Source organism: Mugil cephalus, chromosome 18 (genome assembly GCF_022458985.1).
Source record: "Mugil cephalus isolate CIBA_MC_2020 chromosome 18, CIBA_Mcephalus_1.1, whole genome shotgun sequence".
Classification (NCBI taxonomy): Eukaryota; Metazoa; Chordata; class Actinopteri; order Mugiliformes; family Mugilidae; genus Mugil; species Mugil cephalus.
This window is the reverse complement of record NC_061787.1, coordinates 14,247,165-14,260,117: the sequence shown is the minus strand read 5'-3', so window position 1 is coordinate 14,260,117 and position 12,953 is coordinate 14,247,165. Positions and strand designations below refer to the sequence as shown.

The 12,953-nt window shown below is 39.6% G+C and overlaps 3 protein-coding genes across 3 annotated transcripts in view; 2 read left to right on the top strand and 1 right to left on the bottom strand.

Annotated features, from left to right (window-relative positions):
- The first annotated feature begins 702 nt into the window (after positions 1-702).
- psme2 (proteasome activator subunit 2) lies at positions 703-3,785 on the top strand. Its single transcript, XM_047568678.1, has 11 exons — positions 703-915; positions 1,173-1,205; positions 1,298-1,360; positions 1,446-1,532; positions 1,683-1,731; positions 1,814-1,911; positions 2,036-2,104; positions 2,200-2,267; positions 2,584-2,638; positions 2,939-3,025; positions 3,401-3,785. The coding sequence occupies exons 1-11, from the start codon at positions 868-870 to the stop codon at positions 3,479-3,481; spliced, it is 738 nt and encodes a 245-aa protein (XP_047424634.1). The 5' UTR covers positions 703-867; the 3' UTR covers positions 3,482-3,785.
- lsm5 (LSM5 homolog, U6 small nuclear RNA and mRNA degradation associated) lies at positions 3,776-6,112 on the bottom strand. Its single transcript, XM_047568679.1, has 5 exons — positions 5,946-6,112; positions 5,072-5,167; positions 4,949-4,976; positions 4,141-4,213; positions 3,776-4,021 (listed from the first exon to the last, which is right to left on the bottom strand). Exons 1-5 carry the CDS (start codon positions 5,989-5,991, stop codon positions 3,989-3,991), a joined length of 276 nt encoding a protein of 91 aa, XP_047424635.1. The 5' UTR covers positions 5,992-6,112; the 3' UTR covers positions 3,776-3,988.
- Positions 6,113-7,165: 1,053 nt separating this feature from the next.
- avl9 (AVL9 homolog (S. cerevisiase)) overlaps positions 7,166-12,953 on the top strand; it is a 22,546-nt gene continuing 16,758 nt past the window's right edge. Inside the window, exons 1-2 of the mRNA XM_047568073.1 lie at positions 7,166-7,423; positions 11,212-11,332. Of these exons, the coding sequence (XP_047424029.1) occupies positions 7,340-7,423; positions 11,212-11,332 (205 nt within the window). The 5' untranslated portion in view covers positions 7,166-7,339. The remainder of the gene's footprint in view (positions 7,424-11,211; positions 11,333-12,953) is intronic.

The window sequence follows — 12,953 nt, the reverse complement described above, 5'->3', positions numbered from 1 at the left end:
GGTCTGATCTATTCTGGTAGAACCTGGCCTCTATGTCTCTATAGGGCCTGTTCTTGTGCCACCATGATTAGTGCCTCTTCTTCAGCCACTTCTTCAATTTGACGGTGGTACATGCTGTGTACGGGCTCGTACCTCCAGGTTGTCTGTTTCTCTTCCTCTGCACATTCATCGGGTTTCTGTTGTCTGAGACATTCCTTAAGCAGTTCCTCATTTTCTTGATTTATTCTTGCATTTAAGATGTTTCATCCTGGACTGTGGCCTTGATGCTCACTAGTCCTCGGCCTCCCTCTTTCCCCTCAGCGTACAGTCTCAGGGTCTTGGACTTGGGGTGAGGAGCTTTCATGTGTTGATATCTGTGACCTCTATGCCCTCCTCTGGCCAGCTTATGATGCCAGCGGGGTATCCGATGACTGGTAGTGCGTACACGTTGATGACTCGGATCTTGCTCTCACCATTCAGCTGACTTTTCAGGGCTTGAAAAGTATGTGACTGTGGTTGACTGTGGTTTGCAGACTCAAAATTTAATTTCAGCATAGGTCAGAAAACTATTACAGCTACAGATGCTCAGCATTATATAGATCCTGTCGCGTTTGTGTATTTAAAAGTCTCGCCGTTAAAGTAAGTGTTTAAACTTTAAATTCTAGTCGCACTACTTTCAGAGGAGGAGGGAGACAGTGGGTGGCGCAAGCCGCATCGTGCGATATCAAACCGAAACTAAAGTGAATGAGGAAATAGTAGAAAAGCCACACCAGCGAGACTTATTGTCCCCGTGCTGCAGAGGTACTCGCTCGCGTCCATTTAAAATACACGACGAATATATTTATTATTATTATAACATCATCTTTAGGGTGATTAGTTTGCTCCGTCATGTCAAAGGCGTCGACCATGAAAATCAGCAGAGCGAGCGCAGGAAAGGTAAGTCCGTGTACAGGTACAGAAATCCCGTCTGAGCAGGACAGACTCAAAGTAAAGCTTTAGAAGTAGAAGAAGAATTTTATACGGGTTGAGTTTTAAATGTTGAGAGCAAACCTGTTAAAAAAACTGTTCTTAATAAGCGGCAGAGGAGCGGAAAGCCCCTTTATGAAAACGAAAGTAAATCCCCAATGTTTAATAAACGTGAGTCAGCAGCTTTAATGTTCCAAAACTTTCTTTTCCTTTTTCTTTTTTTGCAGGTGGATAACTTCCGCCAGTCTCTATACAGTGAGGTTTGTTGGGTTTATTCTTTATCGTTGCGAATGACTCTTTATTGAAATGTAGCTTTAACGTGACCTCCTTTTTTTGCGTTTTATGGTTCCAGGCAGAGAACCTGTTCTCCAATTACATCCCTCTGAAGATCATCCAGCTGGACGCCCTGCTCAGGGTGCGACATCTGACCTCATGTAACCTTTGACCTGTTGTTTCTGATCTGCATCCTTCTCATCCTTTCTTTTTTTTTTTTATTCCAGAATGAATCCTTCAGCATCACAGACATGTCTTCGCTGCAGGCTCCTCTGGACATTCCCATCCCTGACCCTCCGACCCCCGAGGAGGAGGTGAGACCACCTTCAGGTCTGATTTACTCAGACTGATAATTACACATCCGTGCCTCCATGACTGACTGTATCTCCTTCAGATTTGATGCTCCACAGTGTGCAGAACAACAAAGTCATTATTACGTTTTTAACACAAATCTTTTCTGCCAGGAAATGGAGACCGACAAGAACGAGGACGACGAGAAGAAAAAAAAGAAAGGTAACGCCTTTTTAAAAGCTGCACAGTGACGTGGTGTCTGAGAGTTTAAATTAAAGCTTCCGCTCTCCTCTGTGATCCTCAGCTCCAAAATGTGGCTTCATCAAGGGGAATGAGAAGATTATGAAGCTTCTCGATATGGTCAAACCAGAGATTGTCGGTCTGCGAGAGACCATCATCGTTGTGAGTCAATCGCAGTCGCTCCGGTTGAGGCTGTTTCTGCTCTGAGACACTGAATTAAGTTTATATTGAAGGTGAACAATTTAAAAATGACCATCATGACCTATTTGGATGTTCTCCTGTGTAGGTGTCCTGCTGGATTCAGCATCTCATTCCAAAAATAGAAGATGGAAATGACTTTGGAGTTGCCATCCAGGTTCACTTCTTCTTCTCCTGTTCTTTAAATTTAGTTTTTAATGCAGTGTGTAAAGCACCGGTGCTAATTTATAAACTTCATTCTCATAACTACAGGAGAAAATCCTGGAGAGAATCGCTGCAGTAAAGACCAAAGTAGATGGTTTCCAGACCAACATCAACAAGTAGGTTGGGTGTAAATGTGTTCAGTGTTTTTTTCTTTGTTGGAGGGTTTATTGTCATTGCAAAAAGATAAACAATGACATGATAACAGACGTGCATCAGAATAATGAATGCTAATGTTAATGAAAGTTAAAAAATACAGTGTTAAAAACTGCCGTGCTCCCGGAAAGGCACCATTTCACAGTCTTATAATGACTTAGTTGTTCTGGTTGATAGGCCTGATGGCCCTGGGGTAGAAGCTGTTTTTGAGTAAAAAAAAAAAAACAACAAAAAAACCCTCTTTCCAACATCTGTGTCCTTCTCTGTTTCAACATCCAGGTACTTTTCAGAGAGGGGGGACGCTGTGGCCAAAGCCTCCAAAGATACACATGTGGTGAGTGATAACAGAGTCGTTATCTTATCAGATAAATCCGGTGAATTTCTACATTTTATTCTATACAAGAACCGGTAATAAATGTGTCCAAGATAGTTTTCATCTGATTTATTAGTTACGCTGATTGACTGTCCATAACAAATGTTTATTTCTGGGACATGATGCTAAAAACTACAACTTTTTAAAGTAGGAGTGAAAGGGCCTGGACGCAAGCTACAACGAAGGAAACTATCGAATAATATATGCCTCGAACCTTTGATAACTTTATCACACGTTTAACTTTGCTCCCTCTGCCCTCAGATGGACTACCGCTCACTTGTCCATGAGAAGGACGAGACCATCTACTCTGAGATCAGGGTGATCGTTCTGGACATCCGTGGCTTCTATGTAAGTTAAAAACTGACTATTCACTCTGATAAAAGTACCAATGTCATCATATAAAAGTCCTCAAGTGCAATACAGTAAATAAATATTTACTAAAGTGCCTAAAGTTTCTTTATTATTTCTGTTGGATTGAATATGCGAGTGGCCATAGGAGAATTGACAGTGATCAAGGATTTGTGTGCAGGTTTTTTTTCCCCTTGGCTGAAACATGCACCATAATTACATTCAAATGGCACGTTAAGACTCATTATCTTAAGACTAAGATAAGAAACGCCACAAACTACTTTATACAATGTTAATTTAAATACTAAACATTTGCAAGTAAAAGCCCTGCATTTAAACAGATCTCAAAAATTAAACTTTTTTTTTCCTCTTTAGGCCGAGCTTTACGACATCATCAACAAAAATCTGGAGAAGGTAACCAACCCGAAAGGAGAGGAGAAGCCCTCCATGTACTGAGGCTGAAAAATGAGGAGATGTTCTTGAGGCACCACTGGAACGGATTCATGAATCCTCAGCTGTATTTGATCATCAGGTCAATTCAGTATAAATTAGCTCTCTCTGTTGAGTCGCGCTGCATGTGCGCCAGTCATAAAACATTAAAAACCAAAAAAAAAAAGTTAGAAATAAGTTTCTTAGATTTTCCTACTCAATAAACCTAGAGATGATCATCACTGCTGGTGTTTTAACACTTTTAAGTTCCGTACCAACATTTGCACTAAGTTGTATGTCAATGAGTGAATAAAGAAAAGCTTTTTTTTCAGTTTGTCTGAGATTCTCATTTATTCGTAACAAAAACAGGCTTTTGTCATGTGAGACATGTGATGCACTTATCAAACAGTCTGATTACAAAAATATTTTCCTCCCTCGTGAATTCGAAGGAATTACATAATAAACAAAGGAACATTAACACAGAACAGGAAAAGCATGAGTCGACAACAAAAAAACACTTCCACTTCTAGTGTCTTAAACCTCTGGTCCTTCTCCTCCGGGGATGAGCTGCAGGAGAAAAAATATTTTATTATAAATGATCCTGTGAAGATTTGAAAACAACTGTAAGACATGATATGAAGCTGCTGTCATTCAGAATGAAGGAAAATGCTCCTGTGTTTTCATACCATGGTGATGTTATTGCCATTGAGGAGGATCTGGTCCAGTTTGGTTATCCTCCGTCCCTCTGGTGTGATTTCACTGGAGCACAGATAAATAATGAGTTAAGATGGGAACAAAACATAAACCGAGCAACAGTCAAAAGGGTTTGCTGGGGGGACTCTCCCATATATTTTGAGACCGACTAAAAACTGTAGATCATCAGAAAGGACTTTTACTTTAGGTTTGATCCTAAACTCTAGCGTATACCTAAAGAGCAGATATATAGGGATTTAAGGTATTTGGCATAACACAAGGAAGAGATATATACACACGTATATATATAGAGAGAGAAATGGAGAATATTAGAGACAGATTACAATTAAAATTAAATTAAGTTGTTAAAAAACTGGGACCAGTTGAATACATATTGTGATCTCTCTGATCCCTCCTCAAGATTTATCTAGTTATTTATTTGTTTTAAATTATGTTGTTGCAAATTGATCTCATGAGCTTTCTGTGTGATTTTGGTTTTATAATCTTGTTCTCATTTGTGTATAAGCGTGTATGTAACACAAATAAGATGATGGTAAGATAAAACTGAAGCTGCAATGTGCTAAAAACACTTAAAAACAGAATAAATAACTAGGTTTAAAAATACAAAGATTAAAAATACACATTTAAGTCGCACATATAGTTACAAATGCACAAGTTGATTAGAAGTTAGTGGCTCATATGGAAGGTGAATGTTCTGATGACCTTTGAATCAAATCAATTTTTTAATCTGTTTGTCAGCAATGAACCAAACTACCACTAGCACAAGAAAAGTCCACTTACAATTCCGTCACGTCCTCCAGGACCATATCTGTAACTCTGAGTGAAGGACCAGACAAGATATAACAAACAAACAACACAGTGATGCAGTATATTCAACAGGAAATGCTTTTGAAGAAAGGATACTGACGAAGTCATCAAAACCCAGAAGGGTGCCGACAATTTCTTTGTCGGTTTTCATGACAATGTGAATTCGAGAGCCGATGCATTTGTCCACAAGCTCTGCAAAAAGAAAGCAAAATTACAAAATCACATTTTTTGAATTAAGCATTCAGTTCTTAATTTATCGAATTATCAGATTCACGCTTTCTTGCCTAGATACGATGTTTTGTACACAGCCCTGCTCATAAGTGATTTTTTATATTTTCCCTGGATAGACCAGTTGTAGCAGTTTTATTATATCCTGTACATTGAAAGATTTTATTTTGTTACTAAGTAAATAGTTTAAAAAGATCTATTCACACAGAACTATTCTCATATTTGGTGTACTAGAATATTTATAAGTTGGTAAAATAAAATAATTCACCCCCGCCCCTCCAAATAAGTAAGTAAAAAAATAAATGACAATATTCTATATTCAGGTGACAAAGAAAAACTGATTTTTTAAATTATTTTTATTTTTTTAAAGTTGCGACTCTTAGAATAACAATCATGGTTTCTGGGTCACTGATGTTTTCGTTGTTGGGTTGTTTTATGGATCAACTACTCAATTCAGATTAGGTAAGATAACATAGAACTGTTCACTTCCATGCTGACTTTTCAGGAGGAACAGAACAAACAGTGTGGATATGTAGAAGACATGTAGAAGTCACGCCGAGCAGCCTCGTCTTGTAACGTTAGCTCGCTACCCGCCAGCATGATGCTAATGCTAGATTTGAATACACCGTGAACAGAGATTTATCTGCCGCAGCTCAAACTCCAACCACCGCACGGTGGCTTTTAATACCACACATTGTACACTAACTGAAACACAAACGTAACATTATACAAGATTACAAACCCAATGGGAGCAGTTGTGACGGGTTTGTTGCTGGAGTAGCCGCCATGTTCAGTCAAAAGACTTCCTGTGCAGTCACAACCAATCGATAACAGAACTTCACTCGCCAGACTAAATCAGTCAAATCAGAGTCAATCTTCGAACTGCAGCAGTAAAATGTAATTATGCCACGCACATTATTATTCGAACGTGTTTCTATGGAGTAAACAGAACACCCAATTTACAGAATTCATCAAACATGAATGTCAAATGACTAAAATATGTTATTCCATCTATGTCCACGAGATGGCGCAGGTCATGCCGCTCAATATCAATGACGTAATTCTTTGAGTGCAGCAAAGAGACTAGTGTCTAGGTCAAGACAGTTCCCCACCACAGATTCTGTATCATTTCTATTCATGTCACTTTTTTAAATGAGAATATTGATTTAATTTGCAGTTCATTTATTTGATAGATGTAGTTAAAAGTTCCTGTACAACATATACCCGCTATATATATACAATGGTATGAAATATAAATATAGCATCATCTGGGCTAAAGAATTTGCAGCATACATATCAATTCAGTGGCACCTTATCAACACAATAATATAGGTATTCCTGCCTAAACAGTGCTATGACTTTTGATATGTAAGTGCTAGAGTCTAATAAATTACAGAAACAGAGCACTTCCTCATGAAGCCAAAAACACAATTTTAAACTACATATTATTCTCAGCCAATCCCAGGCACACTCACACCTATGGATTTTGAAATTTTGAGTCACGACCTAACGACCTAACCTAACGAGCATTTCTTTGGATGTGGGAGTAAACCAGAGTACCCGTTTTTTCCAGTCTGGTGTATAAAAAAATGCTCCAACATCTTTGTGGCAGTTTATTATAATACAATAATAAGACAAATTAGAGCATAATGGGAAGAAAAAAAAGATAAAATATATAAATGAGGGGTGCTAAAAACGTAATGACCTAATTTAGCTGATAAGCAGTGCTCTGATTCTGCACGTGATTTTATTTGATGAAGCTTACTTCATTATATATATTTAACTGTGTTTAATTATTAATTCAAATGTGCGACAAGAGCACGGTTTGTTTGTAGACGCAACTTTAAGAATCAACCCGAGAGCCAAAGTGAAACTCACGCTATTCTGCCTGCAGATTTAAAAATAGTCGAATACGGAAGTACGTGTCAGGGGGTGCTCTCGCTCTCGCGCTCGCGCTCCTCGTCCGTGCTCTTGGCGCAGTGAGACGAAGCGGAAGAGAAAAAACATCCCTGCTCCTGTCTGTCTGTCTGTGGTCTGTGTCATCGATTCAGGAGCGAACAAGTCGGCTGTGGTCGCCGTGCTTACATCCGACCCCCCGTTAAACAGCAACATCGGACGGCCACGACACAAGGGGGAATGGAGTCGCACGGCAGAGACGAAGTGAAAGGGCCGGTGCTGCACATCGTGGTGGTTGGATTTCACCACAAAAAGGGCTGTCAGGTATGTGAACCCTGGCTGCTCCATGCTAACATCAGCTAACTGCTAACTGGCTCTTCTCATTTAACTCATATAAAGGCACATTCCCACTACATTTGTTTTTAGTTTGAGTGGGGGGTTATTATGCAGACAATTGGACTTTTCGACTGGTCTTTTTTGCATCTTAATTGGACACTGACTATATAATAATATCAATGATTGTAACATAATAATAATACCAGTAGTCATAGAAATAGTAACGATTGTGTTGGGGGTGAGGAGAGACTGACATCAGCTGTTTGCTCTGGGCTCATAGGGTTATGTAACATGTTCTCTGTTGACAACTTGGACATCTTTCCACTTCAGTGTATTCAACAGCAGTGCTAACATTGTATATTACAGACTGCATCTTCATCCCCCAGTTTGTGTTGATTGATGAATTGGGCGATCATTTGCCCAATTAATCAATTAGTGCATGAGGAGAGAACCATCAGTAACTGATTTGACAGTTGTTAGTGTTGGTTTTCAAGTAAAACTATAGAGTTAATGGTAAATGTGAGATTATTTGCTCCCCTGTTGTCACATATAAGGATTTGGATAAATCTGGACGTATTTGTCAACTTCTTCTTTTTTTTGAGCCTTTCTCAGATTTAAATTCTTCTGAATTCAATATGTTTTCATGTGTTAATCCTGATGTTGATAAAATGAAACAAAGATGGAGTTTTTCACCACTTTCCTTTTTTTTTTTTTTTAAATTTTGTTGAGTAAATGTTTGTTTAACTAACAATGAAATCGATCGTTAGTGTGAATATTGCAATCTTGCATATGATCGCAGATCTGTTGTCACGTCTCCTGCTGCACAGATATCAATCTCATTGCAACTTCCAACACCCTGAATAGATAAACCTGTGTCTTCCCTGACACTACTTCCTAAAATAGCGACATTTCTGCTGCTGGCAAATTCTTTCTGCAGGACTTATGTTTCAGTTTCTAATTGTTCAAAGCAGACACCTGTTTTATCTACTTGCAAATGAAAATTGTGCTTGTATTAATAAAAAGCAACATTCATTTAGTGCAAGTGTGCGTTTTAAAATGTCAAAGCAAAAAGCTACTTTTTTAGGCAAAAAGCATTTGCATTTATTTTAAAACTCTTAAAAAAGTAAAATAGCAAAGTTGTTCGATTTGCCTCTAGAACAGAGATGCCTCATATTTGTGAGCGATAAGTGAGAGTTTAACCTCTTTCTTAACCTGGAAATTCTCGAGTAGATGTTCTCACAGTGTTGTGTTTTGGCTCAAAGAGATAAAAACGATTCCACAACATATCTTCAAAGTCTTTGTACATGTTCTCAGATGGTAAACGTGTACATGAGGTGTGTGCGTTAATGAAATAAAGTCTGAAAGGTGAAAAACGTGCACAAATCACAAGTAGATTTAGCGACTTGACCGACAACACAGATCCACGGTCTCGTCACATCAGCTCCTCCTGCACCTGAAACTCAACCACTCTTCAGACTTTGTCTGTTTAAACCTGTTCTGCAAAGATGTACTCGCTCACGTGACGACCTTTCGCCTCTTGCACAACAAAAGCTCTGTTAAACACCTGCTAAGTAGTTAAATTATCTTCTGCTGCTGCTTCTGCTGCTGCTGCTTTAAAATGTATTGAATGTACAAGCTGGCAGCCACAAGACCAAACAGCGCTCCCCCTTGTTGCCTCTGCTCTCCATCTGTGTTTAATTCTGTGGCCTTTCAAGCAGCTGCTCTGCCCGGCGGAAGATAAAACAGCAGTTTTTTTGATGAAAAGATGAGGCTGAAGCTCGAACAAAGCACACAGTGTACGGTCTTTGTGGGCTGGAAATGGGCCTGTCGCCTCTAGTGGTGGAGGTTATCTGATAGGGGTCAGCGATCTCCCGCTGGGCATCAGAAGATTGTGTTCCTGGCTCTTTAATCCGTCCGCCTGCCTCTGCGTCGGCCGCCCTCCGCTTCTAATTCACCCAGTGTCCATCTGCTTCGGCTGGCATGTCTTCACGTGCGTTTCGGTATTTTTACGGGAAACTTTATTCGTGGATGCAGCAGAATGCAACTAAAATAAAATGTGTGGGAGCTAATTAAAAAAATAGCTAAATAATGTAAAAATAATGTAATTATTGCACAGGCATTACATAATGAAAGAAAAATATGTAATATATAAAATATATATAAAATATGTTCCACTTGAGAAAAGTCCAAAACTATAGCACAGAATGAAATTACGAAATTAGAAATAAGAGCGTTGCTATGATACAGACAGAGGATGTCTGTCCATTGGCTTTTAGGTGTTGAGGTAAAACACTGTTATAGAGTAGATCTGCTCTAGGGATTCAGTCGAATTTTAAGTCGCAGTCAAGTTTAATTAAAGTTGCTGCCACATTGCCTTCGTCAGTTAACAGATTGTAATAACGATTTTAAGACTCTAGAAGATGCTTGGAATGATCTGCTGCAAAGCTAGGCCAAGATCCAAAAACGAAAAATTATTCAGAGGCTTGACTCTGGAGGACCAATTTAAATTTATCATAGATTTTTGGATTGGAGACTGAAAAGTGATTGAAATCCAGATGTTGACCTTAAACCTGTAATATTATAAACGCCAAACCGTTTTGGCTTCTCAATTAAAAATGAAACCAGACGTGTCACTACGCCTCTACTCGCGGATGTGTTTCGATAGCGAGCATCACCTCAGACGGGTGAGGAGCAGCTCCTTGCCCTGAGGGAGTTCCTTCTGCAGGAGTCAACCATGTGTCGTTGGGCCTGTGTGGCGTTCAGGACCAGCAGGTTTCAGGTTAATCTCGTCAGAGGCTCTTAACCTCCACTGCTAGCATGAGGCTCGGCTTTGAGGCACGACTCCACCGCGAATATTTTATCCAGGATGGTTTTTTGTCAAACTTTGGTGACCAAAGCGGATGTTCAGACTTCATAATTTTACAAAAAAAAAAATTTTAAAAACTTTTTAGGTTTTTGGTTGGAAAGTTTTTGTTTTCGGACGGTAGTTGACAGAAGTGCTCAGATTCCTGAGCCGGTTTAAGTGTGGCTGGAGGAAAAACAATTAACGGCTCGATGTGGTGAAAAGGAAACAAACAGGTTCTGCTGGAATTGAAAGGAAAACCACTTTATTTGGTATTTTGGAATCAGTCCCCATAGACCTCTGTGTTAAAACGTCCAGCTTTACAGCACATGTTTAGAAAAATAGTTTTGGTCTTTTCAGCTAATTTCTCCATTTATGTCTTAACGTTTCGCATAATTAAGTGAATGGTTACATTGATTGACAGGTTGCTAACTGACTTACCAAGCTTAACATCTTTGACCATTTTTTAATTAGCTGGGAGGTAAATGAAGCCAGGATGGCGCTATCCGGTGCCACCCACATTGAGGTATATTTTATTCCAAATCAAACAAGCATACCAAATTATATTAAAAACCAGACACAGTTGGCTGCACTTTGGGTGATTTGGTAGCATCTGCCACTTTCTGTGGACTTCGTCTTCCAGTCCAGAGCTTTCTTAAGGTTGTCTCCGCTTCCTCGTTGTGTTCTTGGAGACTTTGTCGCTCCACTGACGCCAACTTGGCTCAATGCTTTGTAGCCTGATCCTCGATGGGCTTTCACCTCCCAGTCATTCATCAGACCTACATATTACACCCTCTTCCTCTCTCTCAAAGTTTGTTTTACTTCCATTTATTTTCCCTTATCTCGGCAGCCTTCAGCGAACCTGAAATGCCGGAGGGGAATGTGTTGTGAGAATTAAAGGAGAGTTACGAGGCTCCCTCTTTTCTCTCCTCAGGTTGAGTTCTCGTACCCGCCGCTGCTGCCAGACGAGGGTCATGACAGCAACCTGCTGCCAGAAGAGTGGAAATACCTCCCTTTCCTGGCTCTTCCTGACGGAGCCCACAACTACCAAGAGGGTATGTCATCTACGCAACGTCTGTGTCTTCAACTTCCAACTTTATTGCTAAAAAATGTTTAAAAAATTGTTTGCACGAGTCCTGAAAGTGGACGAGAAAACCCAATTATGCAGCTGAAGCAGGAATCACACAACTGTGCGTTTATTTATGCGAGAAAATGGTCCGTTTTTACGTGCTAGTGAGTTGCACAAGTACTTTAAGCTTTGTTTTCAGTATCTGTTTTGATTCTCTTGTGAAACAGCTTAACATTTCCGGTAACTGCTGATCAGTCACCTACAAACGTTTGGAGGGATTTTATGACGCTCCTTAGCACATAAATGTTAATAAAATCAATCATTTGCTGGATTTGATGGAGACCTTATCATTGAAATATATTAAAATGCCTTAAAAGGTGTGAAATTTGACACGAGGAACGTGCAGAAAGTCAGACTTATTGCCTGCTTTTCAAATTAGGCCGAGTATCCAGGCTGAACTGGGTGCGCTATATAGTTTGCTGACTTGCGTGTCGTCTGCTGTCATGTGACGGTCCTGTGGTTCACATCCTGAACCACATCCAGACTGTTGGCTGTAAAACTCCACCCATCAGCAGCACTACAGATACAACACAGGACAGGACTCTGTGACTTTCAGCTGGTTAACCTAGTTTCACAGGAAGGTTTTAGGTCAGCAGCTTCTCGTCTCAGTTTTACATTTCGAATCGTGGAAGAAACCTTTCCTTTGTGTCCTATGTTGGAAAAAAACAGATAATACAGGTGACTGACTCGCTCTGCTCTGCAGCTCATAAAACCAACAGACTCACTGATAGGACTGGGTAGTGTTTGCAGAGGAATACCATAGAAGCTTATGCTACTGTTAACACGGAAACAAATACTGTCACAGATAAAGAGAAATGTTCATGCAAAGAAAAAGGAGCGGTTTCATAGCTGACTGCACATATAGTATGTTCAGAAGTGTCCGTGTGGATATGGGTCTGTATAAACAATTAAAAACTGTCAGATAAGGAAATTTTAAAGGTTCTCTTGGTGAAAATCCAGGAGGTCAGCAGTTTCAGAATTAATCAACCCGACCTAAAGTTGCCGGATATGTTTACATGGACACTGGGGAAAGAAGAAAGGAAAAAAAACAAAGGAGGTGAAGATAAGGAAGAAGAAAAAGATAAAGCGGCAGGTGAAGAACACAACGTAGAAGATTAAGAAAATGAAAAAGGTGAAGGAGAAATCGTATAAGACAAGAAGACAATGACAAATGACAAGAAGAAGAAAATAAAAAGTAATATAGTCGATGTAGAAGAACACAGGATGAAAACCAAGGAGTCAAAGGAGGTGAAGATAAAGATGAAGATGTAGATGAAGAAGAAAACGTTGAAGACAAAGAAGATCAAAAAGAAGACGAAGACATGGATCTATTCACTCATTGATTCTGTCTTTTATCATCCTTTCAAACAGTTGTTTGAACGAGTGGTTGTTTTACCACCTCCAAGCTTCTGTCCTTCCTGGAATCTCGTCGCCTGATGTTTTTCCCACATTCGGCAAACATGCTCAGGAAGTTTGGCTTTATTCCAACCAGAGAGAAACCGTTCGATCGAGTTCTGACATTATTATTAGGAGCTAATATATTCCTG

What these genes read in the sequence shown, in the direction of transcription:
- psme2 (XM_047568678.1), top strand. Translation starts at nt 868, where the DNA reads ATGTCAAAGGCGTCGACCATGAAAATCAGCAGAGCGAGCGCAGGAAAG. An exon ending in AGCTGGACGCCCTGCTCAGG is followed by an intron (nt 1,361 to 1,445) that starts GTGCGACATCTG and finishes TTTTTATTCCAG; the next exon opens with AATGAATCCTTCAGCATCAC. An exon ending in TGGACATCCGTGGCTTCTAT is followed by an intron (nt 3,026 to 3,400) that starts GTAAGTTAAAAA and finishes TTTCCTCTTTAG; the next exon opens with GCCGAGCTTTACGACATCAT.
- lsm5 (XM_047568679.1), bottom strand. Translation starts at nt 5,991, where the DNA reads ATGGCGGCTACTCCAGCAACAAACCCGTCACAACTGCTCCCATTGG. An exon ending in GTCACAACTGCTCCCATTGG is followed by an intron (nt 5,168 to 5,945) that starts GTTTGTAATCTT and finishes TTCTTTTTGCAG; the next exon opens with AGCTTGTGGACAAATGCATC. An exon ending in CTGGAGGACGTGACGGAATT is followed by an intron (nt 4,214 to 4,948) that starts GTAAGTGGACTT and finishes TCTGTGCTCCAG; the next exon opens with TGAAATCACACCAGAGGGAC.